This window comes from Capricornis sumatraensis, chromosome 4 (genome assembly GCF_032405125.1).
Source record: "Capricornis sumatraensis isolate serow.1 chromosome 4, serow.2, whole genome shotgun sequence".
In the NCBI taxonomy this organism is placed as follows: domain Eukaryota; kingdom Metazoa; phylum Chordata; class Mammalia; order Artiodactyla; family Bovidae; genus Capricornis; species Capricornis sumatraensis.
The window spans coordinates 135388347-135413990 of record NC_091072.1 but is presented as its reverse complement, the minus strand read 5'-3'; the positions used below and the strand labels follow the sequence as shown (position 1 = coordinate 135413990).

At 37.4% G+C, this 25644-nt stretch overlaps 1 protein-coding gene across 1 annotated transcript in view; it reads left to right on the top strand.

The window, feature by feature from the left end:
* Positions 1-25644, top strand: part of PIK3C2G (phosphatidylinositol-4-phosphate 3-kinase catalytic subunit type 2 gamma) — a 487933-nt gene that overhangs the window by 378141 nt on the left and 84148 nt on the right. The window contains exons 27-29 of the mRNA XM_068970622.1: positions 12781-12970; positions 13470-13591; positions 18979-19087. Of these exons, the coding sequence (XP_068826723.1) occupies positions 12781-12970; positions 13470-13591; positions 18979-19087 (421 nt within the window). The remainder of the gene's footprint in view (positions 1-12780; positions 12971-13469; positions 13592-18978; positions 19088-25644) is intronic.

Below are 25644 nucleotides of genomic sequence, written 5' to 3'. Positions count from 1 at the left end.
ATAATAGGTGCTCTTCCCAGGACTCTAAACAAAATTATATGGTAAAAAATAACTACATAGGAAACTGATAATCTCAGATAATATGGATGTGCTTTAACTGTAGTGTTTTTGGATTAGTTGAAAGAACATAGTGAGAGGAAAAAACCTCAATGTTTATAGCTGTGTTTCTCAAATTAGGGTACCGTCCCATCAAAACTATATGAAATTAACATGAGATACCCATTTTTAGCATCCAATTTTTTAAGGTTAGACCATGAAGCTTAAATTTTTATCTTCACACAAATATATATACATGTTGCTGCTAAGTCAATTCAGTCGTGTCTGACTCTGTGTGACCCCACAGACCGCAGCCCACCAGGCTCCCCCGTCCCTGGGATTCTCCAGGCAGAACACTGGAGTGGGTTGCCATTTCATTCTCCAATGCATGAAAGTGAAAAGTGAAAGTGAAGTTGCTCAGTCGTGTCTGACTCCTAGCGACCCCATGTATTGCAGCCTACCAGGCTCCTCCGTCCATGGGATTTGCTAGGCAAGAGTACTGGAGTGAGGTGCCATTGCTTACATATCCCCAAATCATCAAGTGCTCTCTTTTTAATGTCAGATAATCTTGAATTTTTTAAAATAAAATTGCATAGAGAAGAATTTTTTTTAAATATTGTGTACCAAGACTGCATCAGCAATGATTATTCACTAAATTCATTTCAGAATGACAATTTTTTGATTAAAAATATTTTGAATACTTATTGGTCCAATATAAATTTGTAATGATACAGGAATTATCATGATAGTGTATTTTATTGAGAGTTAGATGAAGAAATTTGTTCATGGAGAATGTGAGTTGAAACTGTTTACATGTGATAAAATTACAGTGTTGATGGTAAAATAAGAACATTCTCATGCAAATTCCTTTACAGAAAAGTCATTTGAAAAGTTTTCCCTGAAACTATTAAAGAGATCGACCAGTAAAATAGATTGGTGTTCTATCAAACAGCAAAATGATATCAAACTTCAGCAGTAGAAATATGCATTTTTTGAAATTCCCATCAAGTGTTGCCTGAGAACCTTAGCTCAGTTGCCTAAACTACACCTTTCGGCCTTCAGTGATTGGCCTTCCCTAGTAGCTCAGACGGTAAAGCCTCTGCCAGCAATGCTGGAGACCTGGGTTCAATCCCTGGGTGGGAAGATCCCCTGGAGAAGGAAACAGCAGCCCACTCTAGTATTCTTACCTGGAGAATCCCGTGGACAGAGGAGCCTGGCAGGTCACAATTCATGGGGTCGCAAAGAGTCGGACATGACTGAGCGACGAAACACGAACTTAGGCTTCAATGGTTACTCCAATGTAGTTTATGAAGCAATTAGAAACTTTTGCCATTTTATTTATTATATAAATTTATATTAGTAAAAATATGAGCTCAAAAAATACAGTGTTTAACCTGAGAAGAAGAAAAAAAAAAAACCTGACATGAAAGATTAGACCTGAATTTGACAGTTTTCTGAGATGATAAATTCAATTGCCTATTCACACATAGCTGCTGCTGCTGCTAAGTCGCTGTGTGACCCCATAGACGTCAGCCCACCAGGCTCCACCGTCCCTGGGATTCTCCAGGCAAGAACACTGGAGTGGGTTGCCATTTCCTTCTCCAATGCATGCAAGTGAAAAGTGAAAGTGAAGTCGCTCAGTCATGTCCGACTCGTAGCAACCCCATGGACTGCAGCCTACCAGGCTCCTCTGCCCATGGGGTTTTCCAGGCAAGAGTACTGGAGTGGGTTGCCATTCCTAGGAAACCTATTAGTAGCAGTTGCTTCTGATGATAAACAATTTAAAATATTTACATAAAAAGGTACATCTGTTCTGAAGTAGAAAAGAATTTGTACATATGTTAATGATGAAATCTAGCGCTTAAGAAATTTTATCTTATGTCCTTTTGGACTATGTTTCCCAGATCCAAGAAATACTAAAATTTTTATCTAAGTGTTATTTCTATATAAAAACTAAAGGGACGTTGTTTTAGTGCTTTTATCCCACCTAGGAATTCTATACTAATCTATTGGCTTGTGCTCAGTTGCTCAGTTCTGTTCAGTTCAGTTCAGTTGCTCAGTCGTGTCCGACTCTGTGACCCCATGGACTACAGCACAAAGGGCCTCCCTGTCCATCACCAATTCCCAGAGTTTACTCAAACTCATGTCCATCGAGTTGGTGATGCCATCCAACCATCTCATCCTCTGTCGTCCCCTTCTCCTCCCACCTTCAATCTTTCCCAGCATCAGGGTCTTTACAAATGAGTCAGTTCTTCATATCAGGCGGCCAGAGTATTGGAGTTTCAACTTCAGCATCAGTCTTTTCAATGAATATTCAGGACTGATTTCCTTTAGGATGGATTGGTTGGATTTCTTTGCAGCCCAAGGGACTCTCAAGAATCTTCTCCAATACCACACAGTTCAACAGCATCAATTCTTTGGCACTCAGCTTTCTTTATAGTCCAACTCTTACATCCGTACATAACCACTGGAAAAACAATAGCCTTGACTAGATGGACCTTTGCTGGCAAAGTGATGTCTCTGCTTTTGAATATGCTGTCTAGGTTGCTCATAACTTTCCTTCCAAGGAGCAAGTGTCTTTTCATTTCATGGCAGCAGTTGCTCAGTCATGTCCAATTCTGCTCTGAGGTCCCCAGTCCTAAACTGCATCATATTTACTAACACTAGTTTGTTTATCTGACAGAGAAGGCACTGGCACCCCACTCCAGGACTCTTGCCTGGAAAATCCCTTGGATGGAGGAGCCTGGTGGGCTACAGTCCATGGGGTCACTAAGAGTCAGACATGACTGAGTGACTTCATTTTCACTTTTCACTTTTCACTTTTCACTTTCATGCATCAGAGAAGGAAATGGCAACCCACTCCAGTGTTCTTGCCTGGAGAATCCCAGAGACAGGGGAGCCTGATGGGCTGCTGTCTATGGGGTTGCACAGTTGGACACAAGTGACGCAACTTAGCAGCAGCAGCAGCAGTAATTTATCTGATCTGTTAAATCTGACACTTGAGAAGCTGGAGATAGATTTAGGTGAAAGTTGCCTTAAAACTCTAGGTTTATCATAAGAGTTCATTCTGCACCACTAGTCCTCTTGCATCTTGACTGTTGAGAAATGTAAGAATAAGGCCTGGATGTGTGTGGTTGAGATTATGTGAGCATGAGTACATCAGAACTCAAGATTTATAGTTCATAGTCCTACCTTCATGAGAAGTGAGTACGTGCTGTTACCATAAAGCTTTCCATTCCAATACATAAAATGTGCTCAGTAAATATTTGTTGAATGAGTGAATAAATTCTAAGTTCTCCATAAATCATGATTAGTATTATATTCCTACTATTATTATTGTCGTCATGTCTTTAAACTGCTGATGAGGAAAGAAATGAGTGTTTTATCCTGTACTACCTACACATAAATTCATAAAGTCAAAGGACATCTTTAGAAATAATGAACACTGAGGAAATGAATAATGATCAAGGTCATATTTTAACTTTCTTAGCAAATTTTGGCCAAGATTGATATATAATAATGGAAAATTTTGGATTATTTTTTAAAAAACCTAATACCAGAACAAGACAAATGAGCTTGAATTTTTATTAAAAATGAGGGGAAAATTATTAAACATTATTGATTTATATTTTTAACATCAAGGACATGGCTGCTTTTTCATAAAGAAATCATTGCATGATAATTTTGATGGATGCCAACCCAGAAAACTAGTGTTTGACTACATTCGACATGGAAAATTTTAGTAAGCTCAGAATAGAAGGAAACTTAGATAAACATGTATTTTAAAGTGAAAAACTATAAGCATTAATGTCATTAATGTCAGGAAAAATATAATAATGCCTCTATCTATATAGTAAAGCTCTATATCTAAGATTTGTTATATTGTTATTTTCCACTTGAATAAGAAAACAAATAAAGCAATTCCAGATAATTTTCTTTTAATTTTTGAAATAACAAGAATTTAGTACAATAAGTAGTTACAAGATAAAGATTCAAGAGTCAGTAGTGAAAAAAATAGAGGGTGAACTTTATATGATCACCTAAACAGATACAGAAAATGCAGTTATTAAAATTTAGAATCAGTTTTTTTTAACTCTCTAAAAATAGAAAGAAGTGTCCTTAACCTATAGCTAAAAACTATAGAAAACATTGTGCTTAGTGGTAAAACATTAAAAACTTTTCCCTATAATCAAACAAACCAAAAATGCCTGCTATTACTATTTTCATTTAACATTGAACTAGAAATCTTAGTAGTGTAAAAGGTAACAGAAAACTATGTTATTGTTTTCATATAACATGACTGTGTCCATTGAAATTTCAAAAGAATATACAGTATAATGTTAGAAATAATGACTTAAAATCTACTCATATATTAGCAGTTAGTAGTTAAAATTTAGGGAAAAAACTAGAATTTAAAAGCTATAATAAATCTAACAAAAGATATCCAAAACAGTCACAGGAAAAAAATTCTAAAATTGTACAGCAGGACATAAAATGAGACTCAATTAAATGCAGAAATATGCCAAGTTTAGTGGTTGTATGTTTCAATACTGTGAAGATGTTGGTTCTCCCCAAATTAATTTATAGTTTAATGAATGCCACTCCAGTGATTGTTCATTTATTTTGTGAATGGGTAAGCTGGATAGGCACATCAAGCTGAGCACATCATGAGAAATGCTGGGCTGGATGACTTACAAGCTGGAGTCAAAATAGGTGGGAGAAACATCAACAACCTCAGATATGTGGATGACACCACTCTGATGGCAGAAAGCAAAGAGGAAGAACCAAAGAGTCTCTTGATGAGGGTGAAGGAGAAGAGTGAAAAAGCCAGCCTAAAACTAAATATTAAAATAAACTAAGATCATGGCCCCATTACTTCATGACCAACAGAAGGGGAAAAGGGGGAAGCAGTGACAGATTTCCTCTTCCTGGGCTCTAAAATCACTGTGGATGGTGACTGCAGCCATAAAATCAGAAGACGATTGCTTCTTGGCAGGAAAGCTATGACAAACCACAGAAGTCCATACAGTCAAGGCAATTGTCTTTCCAGTGGTCATGCACGGTTATGAGAGCTGGACTGTAAAGAAGGCTGAGCACCAAAGAATTGATGCCTTCGAACTGTGGTGCTGGAGAAGACTCCTGAAAGTCCCTTGGACAGCAAGATCAAACCAGTCAATCTTAAGGGAAATCAACCCCGAATACTCATTTGAAGGACTGGTGCTGAAGCTGAAACTCCTGTATTTTGGTCATCTGATGCAAACAGCCAATTCATCGGAAAAGTCCCTGATACAGGGAAAGATTGAGGGCAGAAGGAGAAGAGGGTGTCAGATGATGAGATGGTTGGATGGCATCACCGACTCATTGGACATGAACTGGGTGAACTCCAGAAGATGGTGAAGGACAGGGGAGCCCGGCGTGCTTCAGTCCATGGGGTCCCAAAGAGTCAGACATGACTGGGTGACTGAACAACAGAAGCTTGATACGCTGATTCTAAAATATATTCAGGAGGTCAAAGGACCTAAATTCATTGGAAAAAAAATAAAAACACCTAAAGAAATGCAAAAAAGCAAAATGGCTGTCTGGGGAGGCCTTACAAATAGCTATGAAAAGAAGAGAGGCGAAAAGCAAAGGAGAAAGGGAAAGATATAAGCATCTGAATGCAGAGTTCTAAAGAATAGCAAGGAGAGATAAGAAAGCCTTCTTCAGCGATCAATGCAAAGAAACAGAGGAAAACAACAGAATGGGAAAGACTAGAGATCTCTTCAAGAAAATTAGAGATACCAAGGGAACATTTCATGCAAAGATGGGCTTGATAAAGGACAGAAATGGTATGGACCTAACAGAAGCAGAAGATATTCAGAAGAGGTGGCAAGAATACACAGAAGAACTGTACAAAAAAGATCTTCACGACCCAGATAGTCATGATGATGTGATCACTAATCTAGAGCCAGACATCTTGGCATGTGAAGTCTAGTGGACCTTAGAAAGCATCACTATGAACAAAGCTAGTGGAGGTGATGGAATTCCAGTGGAGCTGTTTCAAATCCTGAAAGATGATGCTGTGAAAGTGCTGCACTCAATATGCCAGCAAATTTGGAAAACTCAGCAGTGGCCACAGGACTGGAAAAGGTCAGTTTTTATTCCAATTCCAAAGAAAGGCAATGCCAAAGGATGCTCAAACTACCACACAATTGCACTCATCTCACATGCTAGTAAAGTAATGCTCAAAATTCTCCAAGCCAGGCTTCAGCCATACGTGAACCGTGAAATCCCTGATGTTCAAGCTGGTTTTAGAAAAGGCAGAGGAACCAGAGATCAAATTGCCAACATCCACTGGATCATGTAAAAAGTAAGAGAGTTCCAGAAAAACATCTATTTCTGCTTTATTGACTATACCAAAGCCTTTGACTGTGTGGGTCACAATAAACTGTGGAAAATTCTTCAAGAGATGGGAATACCAGACCACCTGACCTGCCTCTTGAGAAATCTGTATGCAGGCCAGGAAGCAACAGTTAGAACTGGACATGGAACAACAGACTGGTTCCAAATAGGAAAAGGAGTATGTCAAGGCTGTATATTGTCACCCTGATTATTTAACTTCTATGCAGAGTACATCATGAGAAACGCTGGGCTGGGAAAAACACAAGCTGGAATCAAGATTTCCGGGAGAATTATCAATAACCTCAGATATGCGGATGACACCATCCTTATGGCAGAAAGTGAAGAGGAACAAAAAAGCCTCTTGATGAAAGTGAAAGAGGAGAGCAAAAATGTTGGCTTAAAGCTCAACATTCAGAAAACGAAGATCATGGCATCCAGTCCCATCACTTCATGGGAAATAGTTGGGGAAACAGTGGAAACAGTGTCAGACTTTATTTTTTGGAGGGCTCCAAAATCACTGCAGATGGTGACTGCAGCCATGAAATTAAAAGATGCTTACTCCTTGGAAGAAAAGTTATAACCAACCTAGATAGCATATTCAAAAGCAGAGACATTACTTTGTCGACTAAGGTCCATCTAGTCAAGGCTATGGATTTTCCTGTGGTCATGCCTGGATGTGAGAGTTGGACTGTGAAGAAGGCTGAGCACTGAAGAATTGATGTTTTTGAACTGTGGTGTTGGAGAAGACTCTTGAGAGTCCTTTGGACTGCAAGAAGATCCAACCAGTCCATTCTGAAGGAGATCAACCCTGGGTGTTCTTTGGAAGGAATGATGCTAAAGCTGAAGCTCCAGTACTTTGGCCACCTCATGTGAAGAGTTGACTCATTGGAAAATACTCTGATGCTGGGAGGGATTGTGGGCAGGAGGAGAAGGGGACGACCGAGGATAAGACGGCTGGATGGCATCACGGACTTGATGGACGTGAGTCTGAGTGAACTCCGGGAGATGGTGATGGACAGGGAGGCCTGGCGTGCTGTGATTCATGGGGTCGCAAAGAGTCGGACACGACTGAGCAACTGAATTGAACTGAACTGAAAGAAGAACAAGGTAAAAGAATTTTCAAGACTCATTGTAAATTCTAGCTATTTTAAAAAAATGTAGTATTAACACAGAGATAGGCAAATTGACGAGTATAACCAAATGAAGAGGCCAAGAACAAGCCTATATGTATGTAGACCATCGGTGTTGGACAAAGGTTGAATCAGTGAGGAAAGAATGGTCTTTGCAATGAAAAACAAAAATTGGTTAAACTAATCATTGTATATCTATATTTCCAGATAGATCTTTTTTAAAAAAATAAAGTTAACTCTATTTTCTGAAATAGAGAGATTGTTCATTCAACAAATATTTGGGGGCTACTTACTCTGTACAAGTTATTGTAAAATTTTTCTTCCAAAATATATTTGTTGTTGTTGTTCAGTCACTAGGTCACGTCGGACTCTTTGTGACCCCATGGACTGCAGCATGGCAGGCCTCTCTGTCCCTCACCATCTCCCAAAGTTTGCCCAAGTTCATGTCCAAAATATATTACTGTTAAAAAAGCAGATTACATTTCAAATAATTGTGATTTTTGACTCTTGCCTTTTTTACCTCCATCTCACACAACTTCAAAATTCTTACAAAAACATGCTCCCTTTATCTGCCTGATTCCTTTCTTCCCCTCCTCACTCTGTCAGCCACACTGCAGTTTTTTGCTGTCTGTTAAGTACCAGTCATCCATCTACCTCTGAGCTTCTGGGTGAGCTGTTGTTTCTATCTAGAATAGCCTCCAACAGAAATCCCCATGGTCTATGTTCTTGGCAAATTAAGTTTGTCAAATCACTCTAACCATCTTTTCAGTGAGATTATCCCTGACCATCCTGCTTAAGGGGTTCCCCTGGTAGTTCAGCTAGTAAAGAATCCACTTGCACTGCAGGAGACCCCAGTTTGATTCCTGGGTCAGGAAAATTCACTGGAGAAGGAATAGACCATCTACTCCAATATTCTTGGCTCAGCTGGTAAAGAATCCACCTGCAATTGTGGGAGGCCTGGGTTTGATCCCTGGGTTGGGAAGATCCCCTGGTGAAGGGAAAGGCTACCCACTCTAGTATTCTGACCTAGAGAATTCCGTGGACTGTATAGTCCATGGGGTCACAAAGAGGCAAACAGGCCTGAGCGACTTTCACTTTCATCCTGCTTAAAATGGCAACTGTTTCCTACTGCATATTCCTTCTCCCCAGTTTCTATTTTAGTTTCTTCTATGGTTTCTATTACTTTCTAAAATCCTATATTTTCATGTTTATTTCATGATAGTTTATATTCACATTATAGAAACTTTATAAGGGGAGACATTTCTGTCTGCTTTCTCATTGGTATATCCCAGTATGCACCTGGCATATAACAAGAGTGAAACTAGTGGGAGTGTCATCTGTGTCTGTGTGTCTGCTCGTTTGCACAGGTGTATAGAGGAACCGCAAAAGAAAACTACCAAACTGTTCATACTGGTTATTTGGGGGGAGGAGAGTGGGAACGGAAGAAGGATGAGGCAAACCTTTTACATTTTACTTAATATTTTATTGTGCGGCTTGAATTACATTTTATTTTTAAAAAAGCAAATATTTTAGTGTGCCTGGAATTTCTTTCATAATTCGTAAAACAGATCAAATAGGGTAGCAAAACCCCGAAACTGTGGACAGCATCCAAAACAAAACTAAGTAACAAGGTATTCTTAAGAACAAGCAGGGAAGGGCAGATCATTAAGTTACAACACCTGTGTAACTGAAACTTATGAGAGGAAGCTAAGGAAGCCACAGGTTATCTGATGGATCTGAGAAAAGGCTTCACAGAGCTCACAGGTACTTGTTGGAAAGCTGAGTGGGCCAATTTGATAAGCCATGAATCAGCTGAAACGGGGAAGGACTTTCACACACTCCAGTTCACAAGAAAGGGCAAGGGTTCCATGGAAAATCTGAAAAGGCTGGAGAAGTCTATAAACTCTCAAAGGTAACTGACACTTCTTCCCTAGAAAAAGTCCTAAGCTGAAGACAAACTGCTATAAATATAATCCAAATGAAAGAAGAAAGACTGTAGAAGCAAAGGAAAAACAAAATCCAGAAAAAAATTGGGGGCAAAGGGACAAGCCAAAGCAGCATATCTCAGAAAGTATGAAACAGTATTTTTTATTTTTTTTACCACTGTGACAGCAACAGAAAAGAGGGCTTAAGATCCTGAGAACTCTACTCCTTCCTGAAAGTTTAATTTCATCTTAAAATCAATAAGTAAGATGGATCATGTCTGAATGTCATACAAAATTAGAATTTTTAAAAAAGAAATAAGATGCAAATAAAATCTCTTCAATGAAAGTATGCCAGAAAGACATTCCTAACAAAGGGATAAACTGTTGTATTTCAAACCGAGCTAAAAGAAATTAAGAAAATGATAAAGATATGAAGGAGCAATGTAAATTATAATTAGAGAAAACTCAGAAATGATGAAACCTCCCAAAAATTAGAAAATAAAACATACTTTAATAAAGTCTCTGAAGAAGAAAACTAAAGTAATATATCAAAACAATATCAAAACTAAATTGCATATTTAGTATTTTGATAAATATTAACATCACAATTCAAGAAGCTTTCAGAAAAATGAACAGACTTGAAATTACATATGAAGAAGACACTTTGCATGTTGAGAAAGTTACCCAAAATAACCAACCTGAAACATATTTTTGGAGAAAGTGTTGGATTTGAGGGGAAACGAAAAAACTTGCTTTAAGCATCTAGGCAAAAAGATCAATTCATTTGTAAGGGAAAGAAGTTCAGACTGTCATCAGAAATTTGGGTCATAATCCTTCATTCCAGAAGAAAAATAATATTTTTATGACCCCCAAAAAGGAAAACGTGAGCCACGGATACTGTAGCCAGTAAAATTGACTTTCATGCATAAAGGCCACAGAAAAACTGTTAGCAACACCCAGAACTCAGAAACTTACTTCCTTGAGCACTTCTGGCAGAATTTGCCCGAAAATGAGCATCAGATAGTCGAAATGACGGAGGGATGTGACCCAGGACTGGTGGAGCACATCGTATTTAATGATAGTTAGAAGAGGGAGTGTGTAATATGTATAGTATAGATACCATTTGATGCAGATAGAATAGCTCTGTAAAAACGGGAGTGAAATAGGAAGCACATATGAAAAGTGAAGTAGGCATAAAGATTGCTTTATTATATGAACTGGGATAAAAAGGATAACACTGCAATCAGATACTGGAGAAAAAGAGCACAGGGGATAAAGGGTACTGTCTGAAGATATTTATTATACCATTAGGACACAATTGCAAACCTTCTTCAATATAAATAATCATAATAATAAAGCAGAGATGATCCAAAACTAAAGCAGAAAAAATAAATACAAGTGATAAGTATTCCATGTAAAATATGTGTATATTAAATATAGTATTATAGTATACAACTTCTTAGAAAATAGTTGACAGAGGAAATCAAATATATTTGAAAATAAAACAATAAAAGTTAAATCATAATTTTTAAAAAAATGTTTAAATATAAGGAGAAGAAGGGAATAGTATAGAGAGTTCAGGGATAGATGTTGGGATTCTTGAAATATACACTGTTTTGATAGATATAACTTCTAGAATTGTTTAAGTATTTTAAACAAATTGATGTTTTAAATTATTCCTAAAAAATAGAATACAAAAATCCGAGACCACATTGCCTGTCTCCTGAGAAACCTGTATGCGGATCAAGAAGCAAGAGTTAGAAATGCACATGGAACAGAGAACTGGATCAAAATTGGGAAAGGAGTACGTCAAGGCTGTGTGTTGTCACCCTGCTTATTTAACTTATATGCGGAGTACATCATGTGAAAAGCACAAGCTGGAATCAAGATTGTTGGGAAAAATATCAACAATCTCAAATATTCAGATGATACCATTCTAATGGCTGAAAGTAAAGAGGAATTAAAAAGTCTCTTGATGACAGTGAAAGAGGAGAGTGAAAAAGCTGGTTTAAAACTCAACATTCAAAAAACTAAAATCATGGCATCCAGTCCCTTCACTTCATGGCAAATAGAAGGGGAAAAAAATGGAAACAGTGGCAGACTTTATTTTCTTGGGCTCTAAAATCACTGCAGATGGTAACTGCAGCCATGAAATTAGAAGACGCTTGATTCTTCGAAGAAAAGCTATGACAATCTTAGAAAGTGTATTAAAAAGCAGAAACATCACTTTGCTGACAAAGGTCTGCCTAGTCAAAGTTACAGTTTTTCCCAGTAGTCATGTATGCATGTGAGAGCTGGACCATAAAGAAAGCTGAGTACTGAAGTACCGATGCTTTTAAACTGTGGTGTTGAAGAAGAGTCTTGAGAGTCCTTTGGACTGCAAGGAGTTCAAGCCAGTCAGTCCTAAAGGAAATCAACCCTGAACATTCATTGGAAGGACTGATAGTGAAGTGAAGCTCCAATACTTTGGCCACTTGATGGGAAGAGCTGATTCATTGGAAAAGACCCTGATGCTGGGAAAGATTGAGGGCAGGAGGAGAAGGGGACAACAGAGGACGAGATGGTTGGATGGCATCACAGACTCAATGGGCATGAGTTTGAGCAAACTCCAAGAGTTAGTAGAGGATATAGGAGCCTGGTGTGCTGCAGTCCATGGGGTTGCAAAGAGTTGGACACGACATAATACTGAACAACAACAAATATAGAAATTTAAAGAATTTCTGTTTTTGAAAAGTGTAAAGAAGTCAAAATAGAAATATTGCAATTAGTTTTATATTTCACCACGGAAGTTAAGATGTGAATTTGAAGTTGATAAAAATAATGTTTACTATTTTGCTGTCTTGCATACAGGGTCATCATTGACATCTTTCTAAATTCCATATATATGTGTTAGTATACGGTACTGGTGTTTTTCTTTCTGGCTTACTTCACTCTGTATAATCGGCTCCAGTTTCATCCATCCCATCAGAACTGATTCAAATATATTCTTTTTAACAGCTGAGTAATACTCCATTGTGTATATGTACCACAGCTTTCTTATCCATTCATCTGCTGATGGACATCTAGGTTGTTTCAGTATTGTAAAGTAAAATAATGTAAAAATAAAAATTAAAAAATAAAAAAGTAAAAAAAAAAAAGAATCAATGAAAGAAAAAAAAATAATGTTTACTATTAATAGTTGTACTCCAAATCAATAGGTATGGTCCTTGACTTTTCCATCCACATCTAACACAAGGAAATGGCTCAAGTGAAATGGGTCAACTCAGGGGGAACATCACTCACTGTCTTATCTTTTTTCATTTTTCTAGGAAAATAAAGGAAAGTCTGGAGTGCTTCCCTGTGAAATTGAATAACTTGATCCACACACTTGCACAAATGACAGCCATAAGCCCTGCCAAATCGACTTCACAGACGTTTTCCCAGGAATCCTGTATGCCTGGTGCAAGCAGGTCAATCCAAAGAGCAACAGTCTTAGGGTTCAGCAAGAAAACCAGCCATGTAAGTTTCAAGACTGTCATCTTGACTTTAATATCATTTGACTACATCTCCCACTTTGCTTCACTGTACACATTCTTCCTGATACCATGCTTTTTTTTTTTTTTACTATGCATATGAAAAATCAGTTACAGTTTGAGTAGAAGTGCCATTAAGGAGGATGTTCCAAGGAGAAATCATAACAACCAGAGCTGTTAATAATCATCAAAGAGAACAGTTCCTGCCCTGTGGTAGACTATAAATCAAGAACTAATTAAAATGTCCACAAAGAAAGAAGAACAGAAATTAGGCAGTCTGTTCCCAGCACCTAAGATTATGATACCTTTCTATACTGTGTGTTTATAGGTAATTTTACCTTTACAAAATGCACCTCTTATCTTTTGTGATGACTTTATTTTTTTGCAGAAATTCTTGCTTTGTTTAGTTTACACAGAGCCAGATTTTGGAATGTATTGAAGGTTGATACTGCCGTCTTTTGATTTTGTCTATTTATTTTCTGCAGCTGTATCTAATCCAGGTGACTCACAGTAACAACGAAACAAGCCTGACAGAAAAGTCATTTGACCAGTTTGCAAAACTTCACAGCCAACTTCAAAAGCAGTTTGCATCACTGACCCTCCCAGAGTAAGTATTGTCCTCCCTAGGGTTTTGCTTTCAGTACTTGCCCTTAAACATAACGAGAAATTATGGTTATGGGGTTTTCTATTTGTGAACAATACACCATTCTGATTCTAGTTCCACTGAACCTATTCAAGCAGTCTCTATTGCTCTCAGAATAAAGAACTTTTTGTCTCATAAAACAGAAGAAGGTTTTTTTAATTTTGTCTGCTTTCAGACATTGGTGTTGTAGACAAAAAAATCAGAACTAATTTCATTTTTCATCAATTATCAGCAAAATTGTTTTCTTTGCCTGTTTTTTTAAATTTAATCTTTTTCTAGAATTTTCTGTTAAAATAAAATTGAAAATGCAGAACAAAATTGGATATATCTTCTCTTTCAGCAAATAATGGTGACAAAAAGCTCTATTTATTTGCTGTATAAGAAAAATTTATCAATATCAATTAGTATACAAGTAAAAGTTATTCACATAAATTCATTTTTGTTATTAATTTTTAACTTGATCCCCTGGAGAAGGAAATGGCAACCCACTCCAGTATTCTTGCTTGGAGAATCCCATGGACAGAGAAGCCTGGCAGGCTACAGTCTATGGGGTCACAAGAGTCGAACATGACTAAGCACAGAGCACACACATTAATTTGAACTTGGGTTATCTAAATTTAACTTGTTATTACCTTCATTTTGCGGTCTTGAGAACCATTGCTTCACTTCATGTTATAGCAAAAACATATTAAGCATAAACAAAGGGTATAATTCAAAATAACTTCCCATTAAATAAATCTAAATTTTATCATTTAGAACTAGCCAAATTTAGATTATAGACTTGAATATGTGGAATATCTTGACTTTTTAAAAAGGAACTCCTTAGAAATTATGATATTCGCACTTAGGCATATCAAATGTTACCTATAGAGTAGATTCTTGGTATCCACAAGGGATTGGTTCTAGGACCACCTTCCTGTGGACACCAAAATCCTTGCATGCTCAAGTCCTACATAAGGTAGCGTAGTGTTTACATATAACCTACTCTCTTACTTTAAAGTCTCCTCTTACTTTAAATCACCTCTAGATTTTTTATAATATCTAATACAATATAAATGCTATGTAAATAGTTGTAAATACAATGTAAATGCTGTGTAAATATTTTCTGGCATGCAGCAAATTCAAATTTTGCATTTGGAACTTTCTGGATTATCTTTTCCTGATAGTTCTATCTACAGTTGATTGAATCTTCAGATGTCGAACCTGCAGATAGGGAGAGCCAAATGTACCAGGATTTTTCTTGAGTAAATGGTCCTCTAACAATAGGAATGTTCATACCTGACCTGACATACTTGGTACATGTGGATTTTCATTAGACTTTCAGGGTTTAGTCACTTACCAAAGTATAAATCTAAGCAACATCACCAGTACAATACAATATTGTAAAGTAATTAACCTCCAATTAAAACAAATAAATTTATATATTTTTTTAATCAGAAATTCATCAGAGTAAGAGACTGACAGGGAAGGAATGTCATTATGAAAACTTAAAGACAACATCAGCTTTAAGAATTATTGAAAAACATTTAATATGATAACTGAGGAAAAGGAAATACTGGCCAAAAAGTTTAAAGTCCAGCTACAAATACTGAATTCAACATTAGTAGTTTCCATTGTACCTTACTTATTAATGATTTAGAAATTATGTTCGTTCATTTCTGTAAATGGTTGTTCCTTTAGGTTTCAAAAATGTCTCTGTTCTACTCTTTTCTCTCAATACATATTAGTATAACCTGTAAAACTTTAAAGGTCAGTAATCTCTTTCCATGTGCCTCGTCTCGATTTTCAGCTTTAGTTAGGATTCTGCTTTGCTCAACAACTCCTGCCAGGTAATGGGACCTGAATTGATTTTAAAACCATTCAAGCAACATGTGGAAGGGAGGAATATTTAGTCCTTTGTGCCCTGAACAATATTTGTATGCTGACAGTCCCAAAGGAGCTCAAGCTTATAGCAATGCATATAGATGAAGGATGAGGGCAAGATTTCCTCTGACTCCTAAATTTACTAAGAGGAGCTCTATGCAAATTATGTAAATTCAATCTAGAAAGTATGATCGGAAAGTTCAAATTAGACATATTGTAAAACAGTGGTCTTCAAATCAGGCTGTTTGTACTTCTTGGTGCCTTCTGAGAATACAGACATAGGACTCTTCCTTGAAATTAATCATCTTCTTTAAAGTCATCTGCACTAGGGCTTCCCTGGTGGCTCAACGGTAAAGAATCCACCTGCCAACGCAGGAAGCACTGGTTTGATCCCTGGTCCGAGAAGATCCTACATGCTGCAGAGCAACTAAGCCTGTGCACCACAACTATTTAGAGCCTGGTGGCTGCCGTCTGTGGGGTGGCACAGAGTCGGACATGACTGAAGCAACTTAGCAGCAGCAGCAGCTGGAGCCTGGGAGCAGCAACAACTCAAGCACGCAGTCCCTAGAGCCTGTGCTCTGCAATAAGAGGAGCCACCGCAATGAGAAGCCCTCGCACTGCAGCTAGAGAGGAGCCCCCACTCACAACTAGAGGAAAAACCCACACAGCAACCAAGACCCAGCGCAGCAAACAGTAAATAAGTAAAATTATAAAATAAAAATGAAACTCATCTAGTTGGGAAAGATTGATTTCCTTTCCCTCGCTTACTTTCACCATTGCTCTTCTCCCAGCCATCCAGGATTTTATGCTGATACACTGTCCCAGGGAGTACAAAGTCTCTGCGGCTCAAAGAAAGGGCAAACCAAAATATCGGTATTGGTACTGAGAAAATGAATTATTCTAATAATTGGATATCAAATCTGTTTGCAGGTCAGGTTTTTCTTAATCTGTGGTATGAACAGAATTGAGAGAGGACTTGTCAGCACCATCAGATAAAATATCCTAAAAAATCATTTTCAAGAACTATTACTATGTTATATTTGACATATAACTCAAATGCACTTCAAACAATTGAAGGACATTACTGGAGCTGAATTCCTTAATTCTTATATATTTATTTACATTCAAGAGATGGGAATACCAGACCACCTGATCTGCCTCTTGAGAAACCTATATGCATGTCAGGAAGCAACAGTTAGAACTGAACACGGAACAACGGACTGGTTCCAAATAGGAAAAGGAGTACATCAAGGCTGTATATTGTCACCCTGCTTATTTAACTTATATGCAGAGTACATCATGAGAAACACTGGGCTGCATGAAGCAAAAGCTGGAATCAAGATTGCTGGGAGAATTATCAATAACCTCAGATATGCAGATGATACCACGCTTAAGGCAGAAAGTGAAGACGAACTAAAAAGCCTCTTGATGAAAGTGAAAGAGGAGAGTGAAAAAGTTGGCTTAAAGCTCAACATTCAAGAAAGGAGGATCCATGGCATCTGGTCCCATCACTTCATGGGAAATAGATGGGGAAACAGTGGAAACAGTGTCAGACTTTATTTTTTATTTTTATTTTTATTTTTTATTTTTTTTTTTTTGGAGCTCCAAAATCACTGCAGATGGTGATGGCAGCCATGAAATTAAGAGATGCTTACTCCTTGGAAGAAAAGTTATGACCAACCTAGATAGCATATTCAAAACCAGAGACATTACTTTGTCAACAAAGGGCCATCTATTCAAGGCTATGGTTGTTCCAGTGGTCATGTATGGATGTGAGAGTTGGACTGTGAAGAAAGCTGAGTGCCGAAGAATTGATGCTTTTGAACTGTGGTGTTGGAGAAGACTCTTGAGAGTCCCTTGGACTGCAAGGAGGTCCAATCAGTCCATTCTAAAGATCATCCCTGGGTATTCTTTGGAAGGAATGATGCTAAAGCTGAAACTCCAGTATTTCGGCCACCTCATGCAAAGAGTTGACTCATTGGAAAAGACTCTGATGCTGGGAGGGATTGGAGGCAGGAGGAAAAGGGGATGACAGAGGATGAGATGGCTGGATGGCATCACCGACTCAATGGATGTGAGTTTGAGTGAACTCCGGGAGATGGTGATGGATAGGGAGGCCTGGTGTGCTGCAATTCATGGGGTCGCAAAGGGTCGGACACGACTGAACAACTGAACTGAACTGAACTGAATATTTTTTAGTACATCCATCTATAAAAATGGAATAGAACTAATGTTGAACTCCATTTTATTCTAGAAATAAAGAAATTTCATCCACAAATAAACAAATTAATATTTAAAACCAGCAAAATCTATCTACTTACCAATTGTATTTCTGTGCTTTGATTATTTATACATGATACTAAATTTTATGATAAGTAAATCTGGATGAAAACTTTTAATACTTTAAGCCTTAGAACTGCAAAAGTTAAAAAGTAAAATATCAATTATTTAAAGACACAGACATATTATTTTGAATTTCCCTGATGTTTCCGACAAGAAGCAATGGATAGGATGTCCTGCGGTTGTCACATACTTCGGTGTGTTTGCTGACAACCCTTTACCATCCCCCATGCTCCTTTGCCCGAAGGTCTAGACGAAAGCAGCAGAAGAAGGAGGCAACAGCAAGACTGCAGTCAGAGGGAGCTGCTAGACAGTTCCTAAAACTATGCATTTAACCAGAAAAGTTAAAGTGTTCGTCGCTCAGTTGTGTCCAACACTTTGGGACCCATGGACTGTAGTCCACCAAGGCTCCTCTGTCCATAGAATTCTCCAGACAAGAATACTGGAGTGGGTAGCTATTCCCTTCTCCAGGGGATCTTCCCAACCCAAGAATCAAACCTGAGTCTCCTGCGTTGCAAGCAGATTCCTTGCCATCTGAGCTACCAGGGAAGCCCTTAAGCAGCAAAACCTGTTGCCTTTATCAGGTCATGCCACCCCATAATTGGTCGTAATCAATGTCCAACCCATCAAGATGAATCATCAGATAGCGAAGAGGAAATTCTGCAAGTCAGACCTCTACGGAAAGTGATACTTTGTTCCAAAAAACTAAGACCAGATGGAAGCATATGTCACTTGGTGAAATGTTTAATTTAGCTAGTGTAGCAGTGTCTCTAGTGAACCCAGAAGCAACAATACCATCTGACTTTTTGGGAAAATTATGAATCATTAAATTTCAGAAAGTATTTATTAACCCCCACATGTATTAAAAGACAAAATGTGTGGTCTGACATAAATACAGTAAGAGGGAAAATATATATTAGTTTAGTGTGCTAAATTAAATTAGTGTTAATATTAATGACGGTTAAAATAGCACATGTCCACAGCCATGTTAATAAAACTCTCAGAATTAATCATGTATCCTGTGGTTTTATAAAAAGTGTTTTCATTGGCTCTTCCATCTGATGCAGCTATAACTCCATGAACGATTCTAAGATACAGACACCAATTTTCAAACTAATGAAAATATACTTTTTTTTCTTTTAAAACAGGTTTCCTCATTGGTGGCACTTACCTTTTACAGATTCAGATCACAAAAGATTCAGAGATCTAAATCATTACATGGAACAGATATTAAATGGATCGTATGAAGTTGCAAACGTATGTTACAATTTACTTTTTATATTTTTACATAACATACAAACTGTTTTATATATCATTACTGGGAATATTTTTAAATACTTTATACCATTTTTAGTCCTACATTTACTCAACACATGTGCAAATTAAAGTTATCTTGTCAATTCTGTGCAAAAACCAACCAGGGTTTTAGTTGAAATTGCATCTTAATATGTTTCAATCCGTTGTCATATACCCATTTAAGTATTTTTAGAATGTTCGTTCAATAATAGTTTATTGTTCTATGCATAAAGGTCTTAAAAATATTTTGTTATACCAGATATGGTACTTTTTAAAAATCCTTTTTCACCAGTATACAGATAGAACTGATTTTATATTTTGACGTCTTACCCAATAGTCCTACTAACTTCACTTTTATTTCTAATAATCATCTGTGTAATCATCCATGTTGTTTCTGAATTTTCAATGTATGAGCATATCATCTGCAGATAACAAGAAGTTTTTTATTTATGTATTAATGGAACAAGTTAAAAGTGTTAGTCGCTCAGTCGTATCCAACAGTTTTTGACCCGTTGGGCTGTATGTATCCTGCCTGGCTCCTCTGTCCATGGAATTCTTCAGGCAAGAATACTGGAGTGGGTTGCCATTTCCTTCTCCAGGAGATCTTCCCGATCCAGGGATCGAACCTGGGCCTCCTGCATTGCAGGCAGATTCTTTACCATCTGAGCCACCAGGTTCCAAAATTTATGTATGCATTTCTTTTCCTTGCTATTTCGTACTCTCTAGGGCTTCTAGTATATACTGAATTGAAATAGTAATGGTGGATATACTTATGTTATTCCTGAATCCAGGGAAGAAGCATCTAATATTTCCTCATTAAGTATGTAAGTTTTTATGGGCTTCCCTGATAGCTCCATTGATAAAGAATCTGCCTGCAATGCAGGAGACCCCAGGTGTATTCCTGGGTCAGGAAGATCCACTGGAGAAGGGATGGGCTACTCACTCCAGTATTCTTGGGTTTCCCTTGTGGCTGAGCTGGTAAAGAATCCACCTGCAATGCGGGAGACCTGGGTTCTATCCCTGGGTTGGGACGATCCCCTGGAGAAGGGAAAGGCAACCCACTCCAGTATTCTGGCCTGGAGAATTCCATGGACTGCATAGTCCATGGGGTCGCAAAGAGTCGGACACGTCTAAGCGACTTTCACTTTCAAGTATGTACATTTTATAGGTACCCTTTATTATTTTGTTTCCTTGTATTCCTAGATCGTAATAGTTTTTACAGTGAAGCTTGAATTTATCAAATTTTTTTTCCTGAATCTATTGGGCTAATCAATGATCATCCAATAATCCTGGTTTTCTCCTTTATTGTTTTAATGTGGTGAATTACACTGCTGAACTTTCTAATTTTAAACAAGTTTGCTTTACTAAAATAAACTTCACATGGTTGTATGTATTATCCTTTTTTATGTATTATTGGATTTGATTTAACATTTTTTTCTTTACCATTTGTTTATATCTTTGTTTATGACAGAGACTGGCCTGAAGTTTTGCCTTCTTACAAAGTCATTACCAGGTTTCAGAATCAAGAACATTCTGGCCTCATAATATTAGTTGCAAAGAGTTACAGCTTTCCCCCCACACACACACTCTGGAAGAGTTTGTATAAAATTGCTTTTATTTCTTCAATGTGTAAAGTCATGTAGGTCTGGAGATTCAATTTATTTGAGTTGTAAGTCATTTCATATTTTCTATTTCTTCTTGGTTCTATTTGTTAAGTTGCATTTCTCTAGGAGTTTGTGCTAATCTATTGGTATAAAGTTATTCATAATACCCTATTATAATCTTTTAAACATTTATATGATCTGAACAGATATTCACTCTTTGATTTCTCACACATATCATTTCCTGATCAGTAATCTGAGGATTATGAATTTTGCCAGTCTTTGCAAAAAATGAAACTTGGAATTTATTGACCCTCTCTATTGTACTATTTCACTATTTCATTTATTTTTTAATCTTTATTATTTTCTTCCTTTGCTTTCTTTCAATTAATAACATCCTCACATAGCTAATTGTTTATTTTCAACCTATCTTCACTTACCCATTTAAAATCTAAGTCCTTTCTTCTAATCAAGTTTTAATAGCACCCCATAAGTTTTTATATTCAGTATTATATTTTCTTTATCATTCTTCCAAAATATTTATAAAATTTTCACTGTGAATTTTCCTAGACCCATGGATTAAGTCTCTTTAACACACTTGAGTTTTATGTGCTGTACCAAAAATATACTATATCCATAAACTTAATAAATACTTGTTATTGTTGTTTTATGCAATCAACATATCTTTAATATTGCTCAGATATATCATTTCCATCGCTTCCTGTAAACTCTGGATTTACATCTTGGAATTTTTCCCCCGTATACCTGAAGAACATTGTCTACTATTCCCCTGAATATGAAGTTGCTGCTAAAAAAAAAAAAAAACAAAACTCTGTACTTGAATATGTCTGAAAAGTTTTTATTTTATCTACATTCTTGAAGGATATTTTTGCTGACTATAGTATTTGGATAGCAGTGATTTTTTATTCTGAAAAACTTTAAAGCTATCATTTCATTGTCTTTTAGCTTTCATTGATTCTATTGAGAATTCATCTGTTATAATTGTTGTTTCTATGAAAAGTTGTTTTTATTCTTTATAATATTGTTCTTTTTACTGTTGGTTTTCTGCAATTTTATTTTCATTTGCTCAGATACGACTTTGTTTCTACTGATGATGCTTGAGCTTCAGCACTTTTTGTATTTGTGCCATGATGTCTTTCGTCATCTTGGGAAAGTCCTCAGTCATGAACACTTCACATACTGTTCATACCATTTCCTCTCTCCCCCTTTTCTGGGACTTCAATCACATATACGTTAATCCTTCTCACTCTACCCTCTCTGTCTCATGCCTGTACTCCTGTATGTTTTGGTCTTTGTCCTCTGCGACTTAGTTTCTGAATGGTTTCTTCTAACTTATGTACTGATCTGTGTTCAATATACTGTGGAGTCAATTCTTTGAGTTCTTAATTTCAATTATTATATTCTTCAGATTTAGAATTTTTTTCCAATTCCTAGTTCTTTGCTAAAAATCTGTCCCCTTTATTATTTGTTTGAAAATGGTAAGCATAGTCATTTAAAATCTTCCTAAAAACCCCAATATTGGGACCCGCTGCATGTATATTTCTATGTTCTAAATCTTCTGCTAGTTTTATTTATTTATTTATTTACTTTACAATATTGTATTGATTTTGCCATACATCAACATGAATCCACCACGGGTGTACACGTGTTCCCAATCCTGAACCCCCTTTCCCACCTCCCTCCCTGTAACCATCCCTCTGGGTCACCCCAGTGCACCAGCCCCAAGCATCCTGCACCCTGCATCAAACCTAGACTGGCGATTCCTTTCTTCTATGATATTATACATGTTTCAATGCCATTCTCCCAAATCATCCCATCCTCTCGCTCTCCCACGGAGTCCAAAAGACTGTTCTATACATCTGTGTCTCTTCTGCTGTCTCACATACACAGTTATCGTTACCATCTTTCTAAATTCCATATATATGCATTAGTATACTGTATTGTTGGTTTTCTTTCTGGCTTACTTCACTCTGTATAATAGGCTCCAGTTTCATCCACCTCATTAGAACTGATTCAAATGTATTCTTTTTAATGGCTGAGTAATACTCCATTGTGTATATGTGCCACAGCTTTCTTATCCATTCATCTGCTGATGGACATCTAGGTTGCTGCCATGTCCTGGCTAAGTTTCTGCTAGTTTTAAATCATTTAGTCTTGTTCTGTTGTGAGCCTGTTTCTTTTTCCTTTTTATAGTGACCACATATTATACTGTAACATCCCTTGTATAAATTGGACACCTATATTACTATCATTCTAATCTAGAGAATTATAATATGTGAAAGTGAAAAGTGAAAGTGACAGTGAAGTCGCTCAGTCCTGTCTGACTTTTTGCAACCCCCATGGACTGTAGCCTACCAGGCTTCTCAGTCTATGGAATTTTCTAGGCAAGAGTACTGGAGTGGGTTGCCATTTCCTTCTCCAGGGGATCTTCCTGACCCAGGGATCGAACCCACGCCTCCTGCATTGTAGACAGACGCTTTACCCTCTGAGCCACCAGGGAAGCCTGGTATATGTGAGCACATTAACAATTTAGGGTTGCAGAAATTCAGCCTCAGGGATTCAGAGTATTTGAAACTGAATGGTAGCTCTTGTTCAGGACTATTACTGGTTCACCCTATTCCTTAGATGCAGTCACTGCGGATATAAACCCAAGTTGAGACAGACTCACCAAAAAATTATGTGGCAGCTCTGGATTCTGTTCCCTTTCCTTTTAACTCTGCCAGGTGATCAAAAGTGCTGTTCTATGTCTCAGCCTTCCACTGCTGCAACCTACATCAACACACATCTACACAACAGAAAATTGTGCCAAAACCCAAGTTCACATCCCCAAAATTGCCTTGTCCCAGATTTTAGTTTGGTAATTCCTCACTATCTTGTTGGCTATATGATGCTTTCAAGCAGTTTGAAAACAAATTGTCTAATTATACAAGTTATTCTCACTAGGAGGTCTACAGTAAATGACTGAATATACTGTCACTAAAACTGGGTGTTTAGAGCTGCAGTCATCACCCACTCAATCCCTTCCCTTCCAGAGATATCTGCCATTCTACCTCCTTACCTCCATCCTGTGTTCTAAGAAACCTTGTCTCTCATAGGCAGCTGTTTCAGAGGATCTAAGATTGTGGTCACTTCCCATATGAAAAAGTGTTTAAGAATTTCTTGGTAATGATAAACCTGTATGCAAGATAGCAAAAGAGACACAGATGTATGGAACAGTCTTTTGGACTCTGTGGGAGAGGGAGTGGGTGGGATGATTTGGGAGAATGGTTGAAACATGCATAATATCATATAAGAAACGAATCACCGGTCTAGGTTCGATGCAGGGTGCAGGATGCCTGGGCTGGTGCACTGGAGGGATGGTGTTGGGTGGGGAGGTGGGAGGGGGGTTTGGGATTGGGAACATGCGTACACCTGTGGTGGATTCATGTTGCTGTGTGGCAGAACCAATACAATATTGTAAAATAAATATAATAATAATAATAAAAAGAATTTATTGGTCAGATTTTGGTACTACTCACCAGTGATTCTGAGTAAGCTGGAAAATTGAAAAGGTATGCCACTTTCCAGTTTTGCTCCCTTCTGTCATATGCATCAAAAAAAAGGCTCTTAAGATCCCTCCCTATATCCACATACATACAATATACATGTGCACACATAAGATACAGGTCCTTCTGAGGATTCAAGGGAGCACTTGCTCCCTTTACTATTAAATCCTTATCGTCATCTTGCATGAAAAGTTCCTATGAGATAAATGTAAGTTACAGAGGCAAGTACCAAGCTAATAGAATCCTCTGGGGTTACTGGCTAGACATAGGACCTTTTAGGGATTTATCTAGAACATCATCCCCAAGGGTAAAAGGTTATTGTTGTTGTTGTTGTTTAGTTGCTAAGCTGTGTCCTATTCTTTGTGATCCCATAGACTGTAGCCAACCAGTTTTGTCCTTGAGATTTCCCAGGCAAGAATACTGGAGTGAGTAGCCATTTCCTTCTCTAAGGGATCTTCCCAACCCAGGGATCAAACCCACATCTCCTGCATTAGGCAGATTCTTTACTGCTGAATGACCAGGGAAGCCCAAGTGTAAAAGGTACAAGGTCTATTAAGCTTTTTGCCTTTTGAGGAAAGAATGGAGACTACTTATGGAATATCTTTAGCTAATCCACATATCTGGAATAACTTTAGTGTCCCAATGAGAGACCATTTCTAATATTAATCATGCTAGTCAACAAGCTACCACTTTTATGAAAAAAATCTCATCTTTGACATTCAGTGTGCTAATTAATAATGTCCATTTTTTCAAAGTTTTCAGCATGATGGCTTGAGTTACAGATATTTTGAAATGGTTACGATAGGTTTAGTTAACATCTATCATTTCCTACAGATACAATAAAAAGAAGAGACAAAAGCAATTTTAAAATTTATAAATGTCATAAGATGAACATATAATAGTTCTACCTCTTCTTCATCCTCTCCCCCAAATTTTAGAGTGTTTTTAATTACATCAGTAATTAGCATTTATAAACTGTCTATTGTTGATTGAATTGTGAGTATAGAAAAGAAGCACTTATATTGACTGCTTCTAGTATGAATTTCTTGATGAAAACAATGAGAACCTCCTATTTCTTCTCCTCTATCCAGGCATCCTGATAGTGACGCCTTTCAGTTCAGTTCAGTCGCTCAGTTGTGTCTGACTCTTTGCGACCCCATGGACTGCAGCAAGCCAGGCTTCCCTGTCCATCACCAACTCCTGGAGCTTACTCAAACTCCTGTCCAGCGAGTCGGTGATGCCATCCAATTAGGACATTAACAGACCACTCCTGGATTCTAGTCTCTTTTCCTTTTATTGAAGTATAGTTGACTTGCAATATTATATTAGTTTCAGGTGTACAGCATAGTGA